Source organism: Bos grunniens, chromosome 18, assembly GCF_055505025.1.
Source record: "Bos grunniens cultivar Pamir isolate PY7600 chromosome 18, Bosgru_T2T1.0, whole genome shotgun sequence".
NCBI classification, from domain to species: Eukaryota; Metazoa; Chordata; class Mammalia; order Artiodactyla; family Bovidae; genus Bos; species Bos grunniens.
In genome coordinates, this window is record NC_141182.1 from 63906936 (window position 1) to 63927901 (window position 20966).

At 51.1% G+C, this 20966-nt stretch overlaps 1 protein-coding gene across 7 annotated transcripts; it reads left to right on the forward strand.

Moving 5' to 3' along the window:
* Positions 1–30: 30 nt before the first annotated feature.
* NLRP8 (NLR family pyrin domain containing 8) lies at positions 31–19195 on the forward strand. 7 transcript variants are annotated; one of them, XM_086354702.1, is made up of 11 exons: positions 31–187; positions 1971–2414; positions 3113–3187; positions 3679–5278; positions 8750–8920; positions 9273–9440; positions 11100–11255; positions 13163–13333; positions 14163–14333; positions 17511–17681; positions 18714–19195. In XM_086354702.1, the coding sequence occupies exons 2-11, from the start codon at positions 2042–2044 to the stop codon at positions 18841–18843; spliced, it is 3186 nt and encodes a 1061-aa protein (XP_086210828.1). In that variant the 5' UTR covers positions 31–187; positions 1971–2041; the 3' UTR covers positions 18844–19195. The 7 variants fall into 7 exon arrangements, with proteins under 7 accessions (XP_086210828.1, XP_086210830.1, XP_086210831.1 ...); XM_086354704.1 differs by having other exon boundaries at positions 17511–17673; XM_086354703.1 differs by having other exon boundaries at positions 52–187; positions 1994–2414.
* Positions 19196–20966: the final 1771 nt, after the last annotated feature.

The following is a 20966-nucleotide window of genomic DNA, read 5'->3' on the forward strand; positions in this document are numbered from 1 at the left end:
AATGCTTTCCAGCTTGTGCGGTGAGGAGGCGGCAACGTGCCAGCCGCAGCCAATGGGAAACGAGGGCGGAAGCTGAGCGGTGCCCAGAGCTTATAAAGGTGGACGGCGGGCCGGCCCAGCGCCTTCTCTTTCTGCTTTGGGAGATGTCTGTGACAGGAAGGAGCCAGGAAGCCTAGCTCCCTTCGGGGTGAGTGGGTTGTTTTCCTTTTCTACGTCCTAGTCTTCCACGGCACTTTCCCACAGTTACTGGATCAGACCCGTGCATTCACGCTTCTCTTTCTAGTTCCTCGAGGTGTGAAGTTCGGTTGTTATATTGAAGACCTTCCCTTTTTCTTAACCTAGGCTTCTTCTTTTTGCTCAAACAGCAGAATAACGGAATCAAGAGTGGAGGTGGTTCTTATCCACAGGGAGCTTGCAATTATCCACAACCACTGCTGCAAAGGGAAAGAGAGAGAACTTTGAGTCAGCGCCCAGCACAGGATGACTTAAGCAACCGGGAAGTTCCCGGATGAGGGGATGAGCGCTGAAGGAGGATAAGGAAAGATGACTCAGAGACGGGCTCCCCTGGTGATCCAGCGGTTGAGACCCCACCTCCCGGTGCGGGGGCGGGAGGGGGCGGGTTCCATCCTGGTCAGGGGGCTAAGATCCCACGTGCCTTGTGGCCAAAAATCCAAAACATGGAACAGAAGCATTATGGTAACAAACTCAATAAAGACTTTAAAAATGGTCCACATCCCAAAATCTTAAAAAACAAAAAAACTCGGAGAAGCAATAGGATGTGAGCATAAGTAGACCGAGACTCAAGCCCCTCCTGATAAAGACTTCATTCTCTCTTCCTCCACATTCCGCTCTTCACACACAATAAATCCGGTGCAAGCGGGTGGAAGAAGGATGTGATGTGGAGAAGATAGGTAGCAGGGAATAACATACATACCTTTTAAAAAATATTTACATTAATTCTTTAATACCATATATTATCAAATCCATATTCAAACTTCCCCAGCTGTCCTAAGAATATCTCCTACAGCTGTCTTATTTAAACTAGGAGCACAAATTGCATCCGCTTATTACAGGGTTTGAGCTTCCCAGGTGGCACTGATGTAAAGAGCCTGCCTGCCAATTCAGGAGACGTAAGAGACGCAGGTTCGATCCCTGGGTTGGGAAGATGCCCTGGAGAAGGAAATGGCAACCCAGTCCAGTATTCTTGCCTGGAGAATCCCATGGACAGAGGAGCCTGGCGGGCTACAGTCCACAGGGTTGCAAAGAGTCAAACAGGACTGAAACGACTTAGCAAGCACGCATTACGGCTTTTGAAACACTTTTATTTTAGAACTTCCCTCCCCTCCCCACCCTTTTGACATTAGCTTGTTTTTTTTTTTTTTTTTTTTTATTGTGAGTCTTTAAAATAACCATGGTATAGAAGGAAGCCCGAGTCCTTCTCAGAAGCTTTGATGTGCCAGGCGCTGTCTTAAATGTACCTCTGGGGGTGTCTCTCTGAGAACCATGCCCGGCAGCTATGATAAGATTCCCGCCATCAAAGGTGAGAAAAGAATAAACGCCAGAGTGGATTTGAGTCTAAATGCTGAGCCCCAGCACCGGATGGACCCCAGGTCTTTCCACAGGACAGAGAGTTTCCCAGGAAGGGAGGGAAAGAGAAAATCCAGCACGTGACAGGCTTCACCGGTTACAGTGTTCGTCACTCAGTCATATCGCACCTTTTCGTGACCCCGTGGACTGCAGCCCGCCAGGCTCCTCTGTCCATGGGATTCTCCAGGCAAGGACACTGGAGCGGGTTGCCATTTCCTCCTCCAGAGGCTCTTCCCTGCCCAGGGATGGAACCCAGGTCTCCTGCACTGCAGGCGGGTTCTTTAGGTCTGGACCACCAGGGAAGCCGCCAGGCTCCATCAAGTCTAAATAAACCTCCTCCCCGGGATGGTGCTCTCACATTCTGTAACCTCATGTCTCCACAGGCTGCCTCTGTCTTCTCTTCCAGCTGGTCCCCTCTGCCCGCTGGTGCTGCAGTTCCCAACCCTGAGTGACCATGGGCGACATGAACTTGAACTCTGACCCCTCCTCCTGCCCGTCCTCCCCTCTGTCCCCCTCTGGTGTCTCCCCTCCCTCGCTGGAGTCCTCCTCCTCCTCCACCCTCCCCTTCAGAAACGGAGTCATGCCTTTCATGCTTTCTGTAAGCGCGGAGCATCTACAAAGGTTCAAGCAGCTTTTGGTGGAGGAGAACCCCAGACCCGGCTGCAGCCCGCTCACCTGGGACCAGCTGAAGTCAGCCCGCTGCGGGGAGCTGGTTCATCTGCTCACCGAGTACTTCCCGGGACAACGCGCCTGGGAGATGGCTCGTGACGTCTTCGCCAAGATGAACCAGACAGAGCTGTGTCTTCAGACGCAGAGGGAGCTGAACGGTGAGAGGGGATCTAGAACAGAGCTGGAGGTGGGCTTGGGGGCTGGAGAACTCAGCACTTTCTCAGCCGCTCCTGTGGGCCAGCTGAACAAGGGAAAGAAGTGGAGTGTATATGTGTGTGTGTGTGTACACACAGACATACACACACATGTACGGGCTTCCCTGGCGGCTCCGTGGTAGAGAAGTCGCCTGCAATGTAAGAGACACGAGTTCAATCCCTGGGTCAGGAAGATCCCCTGGAGAAGGAAATGGCAACCTGCTCCAGTATTCCTGGCTGGAGAATCCCATGGACAGAGGATCCTGGCAGGCTACAGTCCATGGGGTCACAAAGAGTCAGACACGACTGAAGCGACTTAGCATGCACGCATTACAGCTTTTAAAACACTTTTATTCTAGAACTTCCCTCCCCTCCCCACCCTTTTGACATTGGCTTTACATTACGACTAAGCGACTGAATACACACACACAGACACCCTTCCCGGTACCGTCTGCCTCTGCACCATTCTCACCTCCCAACATGGTGATGGAAGCCCAGGTATTTTCCTCTCCCTGCGCCAAGGAGATGAGAGGATGAGACTTGTGGATGGCCTGGCCGCCACTCTCCTTAAAGGCCCTGTTGCCTCTGGGTGGCTCTGTCTTTCTGTCCATCTTGTCATGCCTATGAGGCAGCCTCCTTTTTGTTTTTTTGGTCTGTTCCAGAAATTTTACCTAACTTGGAACCAGAGGCCTTGAGCCTGAGAAAGAGGGAGCTGACTTTGGAGGAAGATGAGTCTGGTACGTGCTGGCCCTGTGTAGACCCTGGCAGACAAGAGGCGGTGGGTTGGGATGAGATGCTGGCTTCCTGAGGTGGGGGGCACTGCAAACGGGTGTGCCCAGTGTCCCTTCTGTGAATCAGAACTTCAGATAAAGGAGCGCTTGTGAACTCATCTCAGAAGGAAGTCCAGCCACCATCCTTCTCTCTCTCGGTTGGATTCAGTCTTTTTTTTTCTTCGTATTTTTTTTTTTTATTTATTTTTGGCTGTGCCAGGTCTTAGTTGCGGCATGTGGGGTCTAGTTCCCTGACCAGGGACACAGCCTGCGCCCCCTGCATTGGGAGGGTTGAGCCTTAGCCCCTGGAACACCAGGGCTTGCAGGACAAGTGCCTCATCAGTGCACCTGTGTCCCAGAGCCTACGGTAGACACGGAGGCTCGTTCTCTGGTTGATCGGTTAGTTCTCACGAACAGCTGATGCTGGACCCTGTGTCTCCCCTGCCTCGTTCCTGCAGATAAAATTCGGGAGTACAAGGCACGTGTGATGAGTGAGCACTCAACCCTGTGGGACAGGACATCTTGGCCTGGGAACAACGTGGACTTCTTTTACCAAGAGCCCTGCAGAGAAGACACACTCCTGCAGTGTCTTCTTCTCCCCAGAAAGCCCCAAGGAAGACAGCCCAAGACCGTGGTCCTTCAGGGAGACGCTGGCGTCGGGAAAACCACCATGGCCAAAAAAGTGATGCAGCAGTGGGCAGAGAACAAGTTCTATGCCCACAAGGGCTGGCTCGCTTTCTACCTCCACTGCCAGGAGATGGACCGGCCGGAGGAGCAGAGCTTCTCCGAGCTGATCGCCTGCAAGTTGTCCGGGTCTCCAGCTCTCGCGTCTAGGATCCTCTCCCACCCAGAACACCTCCTCCTCCTGCTGGATGGCTTCGAGGAACTAACCTTGACCCTCATAGACAGACGGGAGGACCTGAGTGAAGACTGGAGCCAGAAGATGCCAGGCTCCGTCCTCCTGACCAGTCTGTTGAGCAAAAGGATGCTCCCTGATGCCACGATCATCGTCTTCCTGAGGTTCAGCTTGTGGAAGACCGTGAGCCCCTTTCTGAACAGCCCCTCTCTGATCACCCTGATGGGCTTCAGTGCGCCTGAGAGATCCAGGTACTTCAGGTCGTACTTCAAAAACAGGCGCGATGCCGACGCAGCCTTGCGTTTTGCCATGGGCAACGCGGTCCTCTTCTCCATGTGCCGAGTCCCCGTCATCTGCTGGCTGGTCTGCTCTTGTCTGAAGCAACAGATGGAGAGAGGAAGCAGCCTGCCGCGGGCATTCCCCAATGCCACGGCCGTGTTCATCCACTACCTCTCCAGCCTGTTGCCAACCAGGGTGAGGCATGTCGTCGGCGAGACCCCCCAGGAGCAGTTGAAACGCCTGTGCTCCTTGGCTGTGGAGGGCATGTGGAAGAACCAGTGGGTGTTCAGTGAGATGGACCTCAAGCTGGCCAGACTGGACGACAGGGACGTCGAGGTGTTTCTCGGGGTGAGGGTCCTCCGGAGGGCGGTGGCTGGCGGGGACCTCATCGCCTTCGCCCACCCGAGCTTCCAGGAGTTCTTTGCCGCCCTGCTGTTCGTCCTCTGCTTCCCGCAGAGGCTCAGGAATTTCCAAGTGTTGGATCGCTTCCGCATCTTTCAGCTGCTCGCTCATCCCGGGAGAAGGAAAAACCACCTGGCCGGGATGGCGCTGTTCCTGTTTGGGCTGTTGAATGACACGTGCGCCCTTGCCGTGGAGCAGCTGTTTGGGTGCAAGGTGTCCCTGGGGAACAAGAGGAAGCTGCTGAAGGTCGCCACCATGCCGCCCGACGGTGACCCCCTGACTCCGCAGCACGGGCTCCCCCAGCTGTTCTACTGTCTGCACGAGATCCGGGAGGAGGTCTTCGTGGGTCAGATCCTCCACAACCACCGTAAGGCTCTGCTGGTCATCAGCAAGATCAGAGACCTGCAGGTCTCCGCTTTCTGCCTCAAGTTCTGCCGACAGCTGCGGGAGTTAGAAGTGACCATCTCCTGGGCCGTCGCCAAAGCCACCAGCCTCTCACCAGGCCCTCTTCCTTCCCCCCAGTAAGTGCTCAAATCTCTCCTTCGGTGGGATTCGGGGTCCTGTTGGGGAGCCTTGTCTAGCATCTCCTGGGCATCAAGGGTGACCGCCTGTTGTGAGTTGATCCCTTGTGCATGGGAGTTTGTCTTATAAACAGGCCGTTCCAGTTTAACAAAAAAAAAGAATTGGTAGTGGTGGGCTCAATGGTGACTTCATTATCTGAACCCCAGAGACCGTCAGTGAACTAGAGAAACTTCGTGTATTTTTTTTCTCTCTCATGCAACTAAAGGAAGTCCTGGGTTAAATGTTGCAGAGCATGTGTTTAGTCATATTCCGAGTAATTCTGCTTGAAACAATATGGCTTCGTTGAAAACACAAGCAGGAAACCAGCGTTTATGTCTCGGCTGGGGGTTGTCGTGAACATTTGGTACAGTTTCACTGACCCACGTGTCTAAGAGTGTGTGACATTCTAAACCTCCCATCATTGTTTAGTTGCTAAGTCGTGTCTGATTCTTTGCAACCCCACGGACTGTAGCCCGCCAGGCTCCTCTGTCCATGGGATTCTCTGGGGAAAACACTGGAGTGGGTTGCCATGTCCTTCTCCAGAGGGTCTTCCTGACCCAGGGATCGAACCCATGTCTCTTACATCTCCTGCACTGGCAGGCAGGTTCTTTACAGCTGACCCACCAAGGAAGCCCCAAACTGCTGGTGGAAAAGCATAAAATGGAAAAGAAAGTAACTCCTAAGCTGGGGGAAAATAACAGGACAGACACTATGCCTGGGGTTGCTGGGTTCCACTAAAACCAAGAAAATCCTGGAACAAAAAAGCAAGATGCACAGTTCACCTTCCTTCCTGCTATGCTGAGTGCCCTCCCCACCACGCACCTGGGGCTCCCTCCCATCTGTCACCCCTTCATTCTGTGGGGCTCCCTCCCGTCTGTCAGCTTCATTCTGTGGGGCTCCCCCCGTCTGTCCCCCTCACTCTGTGGGGCTCCCCCGTCTGTCCCCCTCACTCTGTGGGGCTCCCCCGTCTGTCCCCCTCATTCTGTGGGGCTCCCCCATCTGTCCCCCTCACTCTGTGGGGCTCCCCCGTCTGTGCTCCTCACTCTCTGGGGCTCCCCCGTCTGTCCCCCTCATTCTGTGGGGCTCCCCCATCTGTCCCCCTCACTCTCTGGGGCTCCCCCGTCTGTCCCCCTCATTCTGTGGGGCTCCCCCATCTGTCCCCCTCATTCTGTGGGGCTCCCTCATCTGTCCCCCTCACTCTGTGGGGCTCCCCCGTCTGTGCTCCTCACTCTCTGGGGCTCCCCCGTCTGTCCCCCTCACTCTGTGGGGCTCCCCCGTCTGTGCTCCTCACTCTCTGGGGCTCCCCGTCTGTCCCCCTCATTCTGTGGGGCTCCCCCATCTGTCCCCCTCACTCTGTGGGGCTCCCCTATCTGTGCTCCTCACTCTCTGGGGCTCCCCCGTCTGTCCCCCTCATTCTGTGGGGCTCCCCCATCTGTCCCCCTCACTCTGTGGGGCTCCCCCTGTCTGTCCCCCTCACTCTGTGGGGCTCCCCCGTCTGTCCCCCTCACTCTGTGGGGCTCCCCCGTCTGTGCTTCTCACTCTCTGGGGCTCCCCCGTCTGTCCCCCTCATTCTGTGGGGCTCCCCCATCTGTCCCCCTCATTCTGTGGGGCTCCCCCATCTGTCCCCCTCACTCTGTGGGGCTCCCCCGTCTGTGCTCCTCACTCTCTGGGGCTCCCCCGTCTGTCCCCCTCATTCTGTGGGGCTCCCCCATCTGTCCCCCTCATTCTGTGGGGCTCCCCCATCTGTCCCCCTCACTCTGTGGGGCTCCCCCGTCTGTGCTCCTCACTCTCTGGGGCTCTCCCGTCTGTCCCCCTCACTCTGTGGGGCTCCCCCGTCTGTGCTCCTCACTCTCTGGGGCTCCCCGTCTGTCCCCCTCATTCTGTGGGCTCCCCCGTCTGTCCCCCTCATTCTGTGGGGCTCCCCCATCTGTCCCCCTCACTCTGTGGGGCTCCCCCGTCTGTGCTCCTCACTCTCTGGGGCTCCCCGTCTGTCCCCCTCATTCTGTGGGCTCCCCCGTCTGTCCCCCTCATTCTGTGGGGCTCCCGTCTGTTCCCCTCATTCTGTGGGGCTCCCCCGTCTGTGCTCCTCACTCTCTGGGGCTCCCCCGTCTGTCCCCCTCATTCTGTGGGGCTCCCCGTCTGTCCCCCTCATTCTGTGGGGCTCCCGTCTGTCCCCCTCATTCTGTACACACTGTAATGTTTTCAGTCTCCAGGCACATGCTGTCCAGTGGGGTCTGTGATGGGGAAGAGTGAAGGTGAAGACTGGAGCCAAACCACTGAACACGCTGCTGTTGGGAGAGACTTTAGACTCTGTGCTCACCATGCCCTAATAGTAATAATGATACTTTCCCCTTATTCTGTTCCTTTATAGAGTTTTTTTCTTCCTTTTTAAAATTTTTACTTTATGTGTGGTAGAGCCAGTAGAGCCAATTAACAATGCCACAATAGTTTCTGGTGAACAGCGAAGGGACTCAGCCCTACATGTACACGTGTCCATGCTCCCCCAAGCCCCCTCCCATCCAGGCTCCCACACAGCCCTGAGCAGAGTTCCCTGTGTCTACAGAAGGTCCTTGTTGGTTCTCCATTTTAATAGCAGCGTGTGCATGTCCATCCCAAATTCCCTAACCATCCCTTCCCCCCATCCTTCCCCCTTGCTAACCATAAGTTCCCAAAGAGTCAGACACGACTGAGTGACTAAAATGGACCATAAGTTCATTCTCTGAATAAGTTCAGTCTCTTTCTGTTTCATAAGTTCATTTGCATGATTTCTCTCTAGATCCCACATACGAGGGGTGTCATATGATACTTCTCCTTCCCTGACTTACTTCAAGGCGTTTCTCCTTAATGACAATTTCATAGGCACACAGTAAGAATACGGTTTCTATCTGGCGACCTAATACCTGCCCGCATATAAATCCTGACTGATCACAGCGCAGCTCTCTCTCTCCCTCAGTCATGTTAAACTGTAAGTGGGGCCACAAATCTCCCTGGAATAGAATGAGAAGTCTCAGAGCAGTTCTGCTGGGCGACTCTGTATTTATTTTTTAAGTATGTATTTGGCTGCGTGGGGTCTGGGTGGCGGCAGCCGCTCCCTCCTTGCATCATGTGGGATCTCCCCTCGCAGCACAGACACTTCAGCTGTGCCTCCTGGGCTCAGTAGCTGTAACGCGGGGGTTTGCTGCTCTGCAGGCATGTGGGAGCTTAGTTCCCACCAAGGATGAAACCCACACCCCCTGCATTTCGAGGCAGATTCTTAATCACTGGGCCACCAGGCAAGTCCCCTGGGCCACTTTCTAAATGAGGGCATCTCAGGAAAGCCCCAAAGGGATCCACGATCATAAGCAAGTCCTGGGTTTGCTGGTAGGTTTTCTCGAGCTTAATAGCTAATGATGAGCTATTTTTTCTTTTTTTTTTTTTTTACTCCCACACAGACCAGAAGGCAGTGACTTGCGTTCTCTCTGGTGGCAAGACTTCTGCTCTGTGTTTAAGACACACGAGAGTTTGGAAGTCCTGACTGTGAGAGACAGTGTGATGGACACAGAGGCCGTGGAGACTCTTGCCGCAGCACTGAGGCATCCCCACTGTAACCTCCGGAAACTGATGTGAGTGCCAGTCAGCCTGACCTCAGTGTCGGCCGCTCAGTCATGTCCAACTCTTAGCGACTCCATGGACCGCAGCACGCCGGGCTTCCCTGTCCTTCACCATCTCCCAGAGCTTGCTCAAACTCATGTCCATCGAGTCAGTGATGCCATCCAGCCATCTCATCCTCTGTCTCCCCCTTCTCCTCCCGCCTTTTCTCTTTCCCAGCATCAGGTTCTTTTCCAAGGAGTCAGGTCTTCACATCAGGGGGCCAAAGTACTGGAGCTTCAGCTTCAGCATCCATCCTTCCAGAGAGTGTTCAGGGTTGATGGGCTCGTAGGACGCTGTGATAACTGACACCGCTTGCTTCCTCAGCTTTAAGCGTGTGGGCTCCCTCGTGGTGAGTGAAGGCATCATCAGAGTTTTGGTGGAAAACCAGTACCTGAGACACTTGGAAATACAAGACACAGAAGTGGGATGCCAAGTGATAGATGCTCTCTGCAACACCCTGAAACACCCATGGTGTTTTCTGCAGTTTCTCAGGTGAGGCCCGAGGCGCGGCGGGGACAGGACGCCGGCACCCAGGGCACTGGTCGCAGGCTCAGTCTGGCTGACGTCTCACTGTGTGCAGTTGCTGCTCGTTTCACCCAGCTTTCTTCTCTTATCAAAGTGTCATCGATTTACAATATCGTGTTAGCTTCAGGTGTACAGCACAGCGATTCCGTTCTGCAGATAGATTTTTTTTTCAGATTCTTTTCCATTATAGGTTATTGTGAGATATTGAAGATAGTTCCCTGGGCTATGCTGTGCTGTGCTAAGTTGCTTCAGTCCTGTCCAACTCTGTGCGACACCATGGACTGTAGCCCACCAGGCTCCTCTGTCCAGGGGGATTCTCCAGGCAAGAATACTAGAGTGGATTGCCGGGCCCTCCTCCAGGGGTTCTTCCCGACCCAGGGATGGAACTGGTGTCTCCTGCAATGGCAGGCGGGTCCTTAACCTGGGAAGCCCTACAGTTTCCTGTGCTATAGAGGAAACCCTTGTTGCTTCATCTACTTTATTGTTTAATTGGACTCTAGTTGCTTTACAATGTTGTCTTTGCTTCTGCTGTACAGCAACGCGGTCGATTCTGGACATAATCTGTCCTGAACATAGACCTGTTCATCCCGGACTCCTGATCTCTGCCTCTCCCCATCCCTTTCCCCTTTAGTAACTGTGACTTTGTCTCCTATGTTTGTGAGTCTGTTTCTCTTCTGTAAATAAATTCTTTCATGTTATGCTTCAGATTCCACATACAAGTGATACCAAAATGTCTGTGTTTGACTCACTTCACACAGTATGATCATCTCTGGATCCATCTCTGTTGCTGCAAATGACAGCCTTTCATTCCTGTTTGTGACCGTTCACTCAGCTTCTTTTTTAAGATGATGGTCTCATGCATGCACGCACTGTGAACCGCTCACCACCGTCAGGCTAATTAACCCCTTGGCCGGCTCACAAGCCGCCGTTTAAACCCTTGAGATCAGCTCTGTTAGCCACGTCCGTGCACACGGCCCTCGAGTTAATCACCATCAGCAGATTGGACCAGTGATCTCCAGAGTTCAGTCACCTTATAACTGGGGGGTTGTGCCCTTAAACCATCATTTCCTCCACCCCGCCCCCCACCTGCAGCCCCTACTCTGTCCGCTGTTTCTTCATCCTGAAGGTGGTTTGGCAGATAAGCGTGGAAAGAAGGTGTGCTCGAGGGCAGGCGGAGTCCCTGTCTGGGATTAGAGCCCCACGGTTACCCCACGCCAGTTCGTCACAGCCCCGCGTGTGTTGTTTTTTATTGTACTAGTGAAAGTCACTCAGTCATGTCTGATCCTTGGTGACCCCATGGACTACACAGTCCATGGGATTCTCCAGGCCAGAATCCTGGAGTGGGTAGCCTTTCTCTTCTCCAGCGGATCTTCCCAACCCAGAAATTGAACCGGGGTCTCCCGCATTGCAGTGCATTCGTTACCAGCTGAGCCAGCAGGGAAGCCCGTTTTCCGTTGGTGATGTGCAGTTCAGATGCTGAATGGATGCGGGTTCACCCGGGGAGGATGGAAGCCCCCTCCCGCGGCTCTCGGGGAGGGACGAGGGCCGAGGAGGATGCGAGGTCGGGTGGCTGGGGGCACCACACCCCCGGGAGCTCAGGGCTGCTGTCCCTGTGACTCCCCGCAGGCTGGAAGGTTGCCCGTTTGACCCCACCAACGGGGCTGACCTCACCAGGAGTCTCAAGAGGAACATCCACCTGAAGACCCTGATGCTGAGACGTGGCTCCCTGGAGAGGGGCGATGAGTGTCCCCCGGTGCTGGCGCCCCAGCTGGAGAGGCTGTCGTGAGTCTTACTGGGTGCCGTGCTGTGCCTGAGACGGTCGGTAGACGGAGGAAAACAGAAGAGGGGGGAGAGTGCATCACGGAACAAAGCAAAGTCTTGTGATTGTTAATGATGTGGGAGGAACAGTGAAGGGTTGAGACAGAGAGAGAGACAGATAGACAGACAGAGAGACGGACAGACAGAGACAGACAGACACAGACAGAGAGAGACAGAGACAGATGGAGAGACAGACAGGGAGACAGAGAGAGAGACAGGCAGAGACAGGGAAAGACACACAGAGAGAGACACCGACAGACAGAGACGGAGAGACAGACAGGGAGACAGACGAGGAGGCAGGGAGAGGGCGAGACAGAGACAGACAGGGCTCTCACCCAGCACGTGTCCGCACCTGCTGTCCCGGGAGGTAGAAGCATAGTCATCCTGGCGCGTCGTCAGCCCCTCTTCGCACTGGAACCTCGCCGGCACCATCTTCCCTCCTCACAGGTGACCCCGGCCCCGGGACCCGCGTCCCATCTGGAGGTGGGCTCAGGCTCCCTACCTGTGTTTGCCGCAACACGGCCGCACATGGACCCCGACCCGGAGCACGGGTCTGCAGGCCCTCGGGCTCTCGAGCGGCCTCATCAGCCGTGTGTGCTTTTCCCAGTCAACTGACGTCTTCTGTGTTTCATTGTTTCTACAGGCTGTTCCTTTTTGGTGCTGGGTGGTAACATGTATGAACACGCAACAGTTTAAGTGTCTGTCTTATCTGCCGCTGAGGCCTGAGCTGTTCACACACACACACACACACACACACACACACACACACGTAGAACTGCCATGTCACGGAGAGTGCTTATCTTCAGGATTACCAGGCTCATTTCCAGACCACACGTACCAATTTGCAGTCCCACCTGCGGTGTGTGTGAAAATCCGCCCGCACCAAATTCTCATCAGACTCTTGTTACTGTTACAGCTTTGGCCCATCTGTTGAGGAGAAAATGACATGCTGCTGTTTATGTGTAACTCAAGCACTAGATTATTTTTTAACTGAAGTATAACTGACTCACAACCTTAGTGAGTTTCCAGTGACCTGGTACTTTCTAACTCACAGAACGATCACCACGCTAAGTCCAGTGATCAGCTGTCACCACACCGAGTGATGACATTAGGTACTTTCTTTCCTCCATTTTATTTTCTTAACGTTTAATTTATTTTATTTATTTGGCTGAGCCGGTCTTAGCTGCAGCACGTGGGACTGACCTCCCTGACTGGGGATCGAACCTGAGCCTCTGCACTGGGGCCGTGCAGGCTTAGCCACCAGACCACCAGAGAAGTCCCAGCAGCAGACACTTTCTTATTTACATCTGCCCTCCCTCGCTGTGGATGAAAACGCTTTCAGAACCATCCTCTCCACCTTAGCTGTTTTCTTCGTCTGCTTTTGGCTACATGGCATGTGGGAGGTTAGTTCCCCCACCCAGGATCAAACCCGTGCCCTTGCAGTGGAAGCGCCGGGCCGTAACCACCGGACCTCCAAGGGAGCCGCTGCATCTTAGCTTCTCTAACACCAAGGCCTGCCTTACGTCTTCAGGGCACCTTTCCATCTTTCTGTAACTTTCTGAGATGTTGTCTCTTCCCACGTCATCTCCATAAATGTCTTCACTCTTAGAGTCCCTGCTGGTCGCTTTCTACCCTCTTCATCCCTCTCTATAACTGTTTTCTTGATCCACAATTCCTTCTCACATCACGACCCCCAGTCCTCTCCTTTAAACCCGGGAAGCCCTAAGAGGTGGTCACAGAAGTGGGAGGAGACGTCTGCCTTTAGATCGGAAGCCCAGATGGAAACCGTTGAGTCTCAGCAGGAGACCAGGAGAAACCCAGTCAAGGGAACAAATTAAACTGCATCCCGACTGTGAGTGTCTCACCCACAGGCTGGAGAATTGTGACCTCACGCCGCTTTCCTGCGAAAGTCTTGCCTTTTCTCTCGTGAGTAACCAGAGTCTCACCCACCTGAGCCTGGCAGAAAACGCCTTGCAGGATGACGGGGTGAAGCAGCTCTGGAACATCTTGCAACACTTTCCGTGTCCTCTGCAGAGGCTGGTGTAAGTCCCTAGACTTACTAGCGGTGTGCTCTCTGGAACTCCCTGGGGAAGAATAGGGCGGTGGGGAGAGACTGCCCTGTGTATGTTATATGTTCCTTTACGCCACGGATTGATCAAGCGCCTACTGCACTCGTGGCTTTGTGTGGATACTGGAAGAAAGCGTAACAGAGAGGAGGATGGCAGTGGTTTCAGTTTCAGGGGCAAACTAGCTAGGGACAGAGTTCTCAGAGTATGTGCCGGGCGACCCAGCGGGGAATCACAGAGGCACGGCTTTGTGAGATGTCAGAGATGCTGATGTCTTTTCATCACTGCAGGAGCTATTAGCTTGAGGCAGTTCCAACACCAGATCATGCTAAATTCCTTTCAGAGATGCTGTGCATGTGTGCTAAATCACTTCAGTAGTGTCCAACTCTTTGCAACCCCATCTACTGCAGCACGCTAGGCTTCCCTGTCCTTCACCGTCTCCCGGAGCTTGCTCAAACTCATGTCCGTTGAGTCAATGATGCCATCCAACCACCTCATCCTCTGTCGCCCCCTTCTCCTGCCCCCAGTCTTTCCCAGCATCAGGGTCTTTTACAATGAGTCTTCTCTTCACATCAGGTGGTCGAAGTATTGGAGCTTCAGCTTCAGCATCACCCAATGAATATTCAGGGTGGCTTCCTTTAGGATTGACTGGTTTGATCTTGCTGTCCAGGGGACCCTCAAGAGTCTTCTCCAGCACCACAGTTCGAAAGCATCAATTATTATATTTAGGTAAAGCTGTTGTACAAAAAAAATACAAAAGGCAGAAAAGAAGCTTAAAGGTGTTTGGTTGGCTGTTTCTTTGCAGGCTGAGGAACTGCGCCCTGACCTCCGAGTGCTGTCAAGATATAGCATCTGCTCTTGATAAAAATAAAACCCTGAGAAGTCTGGACCTTGGCGCTAACAGGCTGAGGGACAGCGGCGTGGTCCTGCTGTGTCAGCCCCTGTTGAACCCTGACTCTGGCCTCCAGGTTCTCGAGTAAGCTGTCCCCATTGCTTCCTTTGGGACCTGGGGTCTGTAAAATTGTCAGGGTAGAATGTGGGGACGTGTTTTGCATTGCTGGGATTTGCCATCCATTTGGGTAGAGGACTTAGAAGCTTCAGAGCAGTGGTTCTCAGAGTGTAGTCCTCAAATATTGTTCAATCGCTCGGTCGTGTCTGACTCTGTGACCCTGTGGGCTGTGGGGCTGTGTGTGTGTGTGTGGTCGCTCAGTAGCATCCGACTTTGCAACCCCATGGACTGTAGCCTGCCAGGTTCCTCTGTCCATGAGATTTTCCAGCAAGAATACTGCAGTGGGTTGCAATTTCCTCTTCCCAGGGATCTTCCTGACCCAGGGATCAAACCTACATCTCCTGCATCGGCAAGTGGATTTTTTATCACTATGAATGTTTTTGTCTGGGAAGTTGTTAGAAAGGCAAATTCTTGCATCATTTGCCTGCATGTGTCTGGTTTATCTCATTGAGCATTATGCCCTCGAAGTCCACCCAAGTCATCACAAATGGCAGAGTTTCCTTCTGCTTTGTGGCTGCAACGTGTGCTGTTGTGTAAACGTGCCACAGCTGCTTCTTCATGGCTGCGTAGTATTCCACAGTGTGTGCATACCACACCTTCTTTATCCATTCATCTGGCGATGGGCATCTAGGTTGCTCTATATCATGGCTGTTGTAAACAGTGCTGCTGTGAACATGAGGTGCAGATAACTCTGATATTCTCATTTCTATTTCTTGGGTCCATACCCAGACGTAGAGTTGCTGGATCATGTGGGCCCCGCACAGCCTGTGTCTCACAAACACCTCCCATGATTCCCAGGAATGCTAGGGTTTAAGGACCATCATTCCAGGAAAAATTCTTCCATTCAGTGAAACATAAAGAAAATGTGTTAGTTTTAGACTAATACCTTAGCCTTAGATGGAGTCTTCTGAAATCAGTGTTTATGCTTAGGGACTCTTTTCTCTGTATATAATTCTTTCTTCTCTTATCACATCTCTATGCCAACATCATACTAGTCAGTGACTTAAAAGGATCTACCCTATTTTTAATTGTTATAGTGGCTACTCCAGATGTTTGGAAAAGATTTAAAAACATCTCTTCTCCAGTAACAAAGGTTGAAACTTTTTTAGACTTATTTTTTATTCATTTTAAATTTTGTACTGGAATTGATTAACAATATTGTGTCAGTTTCAGGCACACAGCAAAGTGATTCAGTTATGCATATACACTTTTTCTTTTTTTTTTTGCCTCTTTCCTACCTGCATTTTCTGCTCACTATTGGTATGATCTGGGTTCTAAGTCTAGATCTTTTTTTCACTCAGATATGTGAGCTTTTGTTTTTTTTTTTTTTTTTTTTGAAGTACAGTTGCTTATCATATTACACTAGTTTCAGGCATACAGTATAGTGATTCAGTATTTTTACAGAGTCTACCCCATTAAACATTATTATAAAAATGATGACTACAATTCCCCATGTTGTACAATACATCCTTGTTACTTACTTATTTTATACTTAATAGTTTGTCTGTCTTAATTCAATTAGTTAATTTTCCCTTTTTTCCATCTCCCCCTTGTTAACACTAGTTTGTCTTCTATATCTGTGAGTTTTCTTGTTTTGCATATTTACTCACTTGTGTGATTTCTTATATTCCACATGTAAGTGACATCACTTAAGTCTAGATCATTTAAATCACTTTATGTTACATCTTAAATTCCTAGGATTAATCCTGATAATGGATTTCATTTTTGTTGATAATTAACTACTCGAAGGGAATTCACTGCAGGTCACAATTCTTTTACTCCAGAAATTTAGTCTTGGGATTTAAATATTGATTTATCTCCTAGGTTGAGTGAAGTATATTTGCAAGTATGGAATACATTTCCAGGTAACCATAAGTGAAAAAAAAGAAAATATATATATATATATGTATATTTGAATCATTTTGCAGTACAGCAGAAATTAATACAACATTGTAAATCAACTATATTTTTAATAAGTAATCTATTTTTAACTTTTTTATTTTGTATTAAGGTATAGCTGATTAACCAGAGAAGGCAATGGCACCTCACTTCAGTACTCTTGCCTGGAAAATCCCATGGATGGAGGAGCCTGGTGGGCTACAGTCCATGGGGTCCCTAAGAGTCGTACACGACTGAGTGACTTCACTTTCACTTTTCACTTTCATGCATTGGAGAAGGAAATGGCAACCCACTCCAGTATTCTTGCCTGGAGAATCCCAGAGACGGAGGAGCCTGGTGGGCTGCCGTCTATGGGGTTGCACAGAGTCGGACACGACTTAGCAGCAGCAGCAGCAGCATAGCTGATTAACAATGTTGTGATAGTTTCAGGTGAACAGTGAAGGGACTTGGCCGTAACATAGATATACATGTATCTATTCTCTCCCAAATTCCCCTCCTAACCAGGCTAACACATAGCATGGAGCAGAGTCCCCTGTGCTACACAGTAGTTTAATTTTTTAAAACTGCTACTATATATACAACAGATAACCAGCAAGGACCTACTGTGTAGCACAGAAGAACTCTGCTCAACACTCTATAACCTAAACGGGAAAAATTTTTAAAGAAAAGGTACATATACATGTACAAGGGAATCTCTTGGCTGAACACCTACAACTAACACAACATTGTCAACCAACTATGCTCCAATATAAAATTTTTAAAAGGAAAGTAAAACTTCTGTTGTTGAGTCACTAAGTTGTGTCCAACTCCATGCAACCCCATGGACTGCAACATGCCAGGCTTCCCTGTCCATCACCAACTCCCAGAGTTTGCTCAAACTCATGCCCATTGAGTCGGTGATGCCATCCAACCAGCTCACCCTCTGTCATCCCCTTCTTCTCCCGCCTTCAGTCTTTCCCAGCATCAGGGTCTTTTCCAATGAGTTGGCTGTCCTTATCAGGTGGCCAAAGCACTGGAGCTTCAGCATCAGTCCTTCCAATGAGTATTCAGGACTGATTTCCTTTAGGATGGACTGGTTGGATCTCCTTTCTGCCCAAGGAAGTCTCAAGAGCCTTCTCTAGCACCACAGTTTGAAAGCATTAGACTATTCAGAAGTAAATGAGGTATTCCGGCCACAGTATGCCTTCCGGGCTGTGAACAGCTCGGCTGGCCATCGCTCAGCCGCGGCCTGTTTCCCTCCCGCAGGCTGGAGGAGTGCCAGTTCACCTCCGTCTGCTGCCCAGCCCTGACCTCCGTGCTCCTCCACAACCGGACCCTGCGGTACCTGGACCTCAGCGGAAACGGCGTCGGGCTCCAGGGCGCCAAGCTCTTGCAGGACGCCGCCCTAAAGAGGGTGCTCCGCCCCGAGGTCGTCCTGTACGTCCCGCCGCTTCGGGTGCGGCAGCCACAGGCCTGGGAGGGAAGGCGCCTCGTCGGGAGGGCGACCCTGGGCCCGAGGTGCTGCTGGCGGAGGTGGCCACATCCTGCACCCCTTTGCTGGGGGTCTACAGTTCCCTCATGGGGCTGCCACACCCCAACTCCTGCTTGTCTGTGATGAGAAAGTGGACCCGGATACTCCGTCTGCTCTTTTTTTTTTTTTTGCATTTAAAAATTTTATTTAATTTTTTTTTACAATAGGTCCTGTAGGTTATCTATTTTATTTTTTTAAATATTTATTTATTTGGCTGCTCAGGATCTTAGTTGTGGCATGTGGGATCTAGTTCCCTGACCAGAAACTGAACCTGGGCCCCCTGCACTGGCAGCACAGAGTCCTAGCTGCTAGACACCACCAGGGAAGTCCAGTTATCTATTTTAAACATAGCAGTGTATGCATGTCCTCGTCTACCAGGTGGCTCAGTGGTAAAGAATCTGCCTGCAATGCAGGAAACCCCAGTTTGATCTCTGGGTAGAGAAAATCCCCAGAGAAGGGAATGGCAACCCACTCCAGTATTCTTGCCAGGAGAATCTCATGGACGGAGGAGCATGATGGGCTACAGTCCATGGGTTCAGAAAGAATCAGACGTGACTTAGCATGTGTATGGGAAGTTGGAAGACTCTGGGCTCGCTGCAATCATTCTTTTGATGTGCACCTCAGCTCCCTGGGACCAGGATCCTGTTTTCACGTCCTGAGTTTCCTCAGGGCTCACCGTGGGGAGTGGGTGCAGTCTGATGGCTGCTGGACGGCAGCTGTTCCTTCCTGAGTTCCCTCCGGGCTCACCAGCTCACCTTTGGCTGTACCTGCAACCGCTGATGCCTGTGACATCCTTTGTTTACTGATCCGACAGGCAGTATTCCATTTATCCATCTCCTGGGTGCTAAAGTTCTATTCTAGAGGATTTATGTATTTTTCCAGGACTGCAAAAAAAAAAAAAAAAAAAAAAGGCATACACTGATTCTTATCTTTCACAGGAAGAAGAAACAAAGCAATGGAGTGGACATGATGAGAAGACTGGAGGGCCCAGTGGTGAACAAGGACATCCTGAAGATGGTCCAGGACTGGAAAGATGAGTTCTGTGATCAGGCCGCAGGGATGGTTTGATCTCGTGACCCCAGCCCCCTGCCCTGGATATAGTTGTGGTTTTTTTTCCTGATGAAAATCGGGAATCGGTTGCCTTGTCTGTGGGCCATTCTGAGTCTGGGATGGCGCAGTTAGTTCCAGGAGATGCTATGGAGCATGACCTGCAAACAGTCCCCTGGGAGATACTGAAGGTTGTGTGTCCAACAGAGATTAGTTCATGGAATTGGGGTCACCATGGTAAGGAACATTACAGCTCACGTCTAATCCTGGCTTCCAGATGTCTTTGAATATGTCCTGTTAACAGTGTCACAGACTCACCTACTGGGGTATTGCAAGAATTGAATTAAAAATGTGCATGAAAGCAATTAGAAAATGTTTCGAGTGTTTATTTATAAATAGACTTGCAAGTCAACTGTTACAAAGGAAGACATCTTGCTTTGAAAGAGGGTTCAGATCTAGAGAGCGTCCTACTGAGTGGAGTCAGTCAGGGAGAGAAGGAGAAAGATCATGTGACATCCCTTGTGTGTGGAACGAAAAGAGATAATACCGATGGTCTGACTTACCAAACAGAGACTCACAGACTTAGAGGACGGACTTATGGTTGCCCTGGGGGCCGGGTGGGGGGAGGGACATGCACACACTGCTGTATCCAAAATGGATAACCAAGAAGACCCACTGACAGCACAGGGAACTCTGCTCAGTGTTAGGAGGCAGCCTGGGTGGGAGGGGAGTTTGGGGGAGAATGGATACATGTATATGTATGGCTGAGTCCTTTTGCTGTTCACCTGAAAATATCATAACATTGTTAACTAGCTATACCCCATACAAAATAAAAAGCTTAAAGTTTCGGGGGAGAAACATCCCAGGAAGATAACATAGCAAGCAATGGAAAAGGGAAATTACCTCATGTTTAAGGAACTCTTTTTAAAAGGTGAAAGGTGGACCTCCCAGGTGGCTGGGTGGTAAAGAGTCTGCCTGCCGATCAGGAGACAGGGGTTCAATCCCTGGTCCATTAAGATTCCACGTGTTCAATGCACGATACTGGATGCTTGGGGCTAGTGCACTGGGACGACCCAGAGGGATGGTATGGGGAGGGAGGAGGAAGGAGGGTTCAGGGTGGGGAACACATGTATACCTGTGGCGGATTCATTTTGATATTTGGCAAAACTAATACAATTATGTAAAGTTTAAAAATAAAATAAAATTAAAAAAAAAAAAGATTCCATGTGTTGTGCAGCAACTAAGCCAGTGAGCTGAAAACAACAACAAAAACAGTGAAGTGTGACTCTCAACTTTTTAAAGGAGGTTAGTCCATTAATAGAGTAAAGCAAAGGGGATTTCTCTGTGACTTACACTAGGATGGGCCTGGGCCCAGACTGGGGGTCTAGAGAGTGGTTTCCTCAATTCTGCCTCCCCAGTTATCATCCTAGGGCCTTGAGAAGTTGTACAAGGTGCACGTGGCTTCCGGTGCAACCTCCTGGAAGGACTGCACCGCCCAGAACAGACTTTGCTCTGGTGTTTTCCAGCCACCCTGCTTGTAGGACCTCAGCTCCCCGAGCAGAGACTGAGCCCTGGGCTCTTGGCAGTGAAAGCGTGGAGTCTTACCCCTGGATCAGCTGGGAGTTCCCCAGACTATGGGCTTTTTGGGTTCTAGCCATCTAGCCCAGGACTCCCCTGGGGGCCCAGTGGTAAGGAATCCAACTGCAGTATAGGAGACGAGGGTTTAATCCCTGGGTGGGGAAGATCCTCTGGAGAAGGGAATGGCAACCTGCTCCAGTATCCTTGCCTGGAGAATCCCATGGACAGAGGAGCCTGGTGGGCTACAGTCCGTGGAGTTGGACACAAGGGAGCATAGTACAGCTAACACGGCTAACTAGCACACAACTAGTTAAAAGTTAGGACAGCGTTTAGAACTCAAAGACCTCAAAAGCAGTCATATAGTCATTTTCTTTGTGTTAGCATGAGTTCATGTGCCCAACGCACAGGGAAGTGAAACAAACTGAAACGTCGCAGTTTGGAGCAGAGGAAGGTTTACTGCAGGGCCAGTCAATGGGACGAGTGGTCCATGCACTAAAAAACCCTGAGGTCCCCAAAGGGTTTTGGCAAACCATTTTTAAAAGCTAGGTGGAAGACGATACTTTAAG

Excerpts from the sequence above, each read along its gene's own strand:
- NLRP8 (XM_086354702.1), top strand. The coding sequence starts at position 2,042 with ATGGGCGACATGAACTTGAACTCTGACCCCTCCTCCTGCCCGTCCTCC. Across the intron at positions 2,415-3,112 it reads GACGCAGAGGGAGCTGAACG|AAATTTTACCTAACTTGGAA; the intron begins GTGAGAGGGGAT and ends GGTCTGTTCCAG. Across the intron at positions 8,921-9,272 it reads TGTAACCTCCGGAAACTGAT|CTTTAAGCGTGTGGGCTCCC; the intron begins GTGAGTGCCAGT and ends TTGCTTCCTCAG.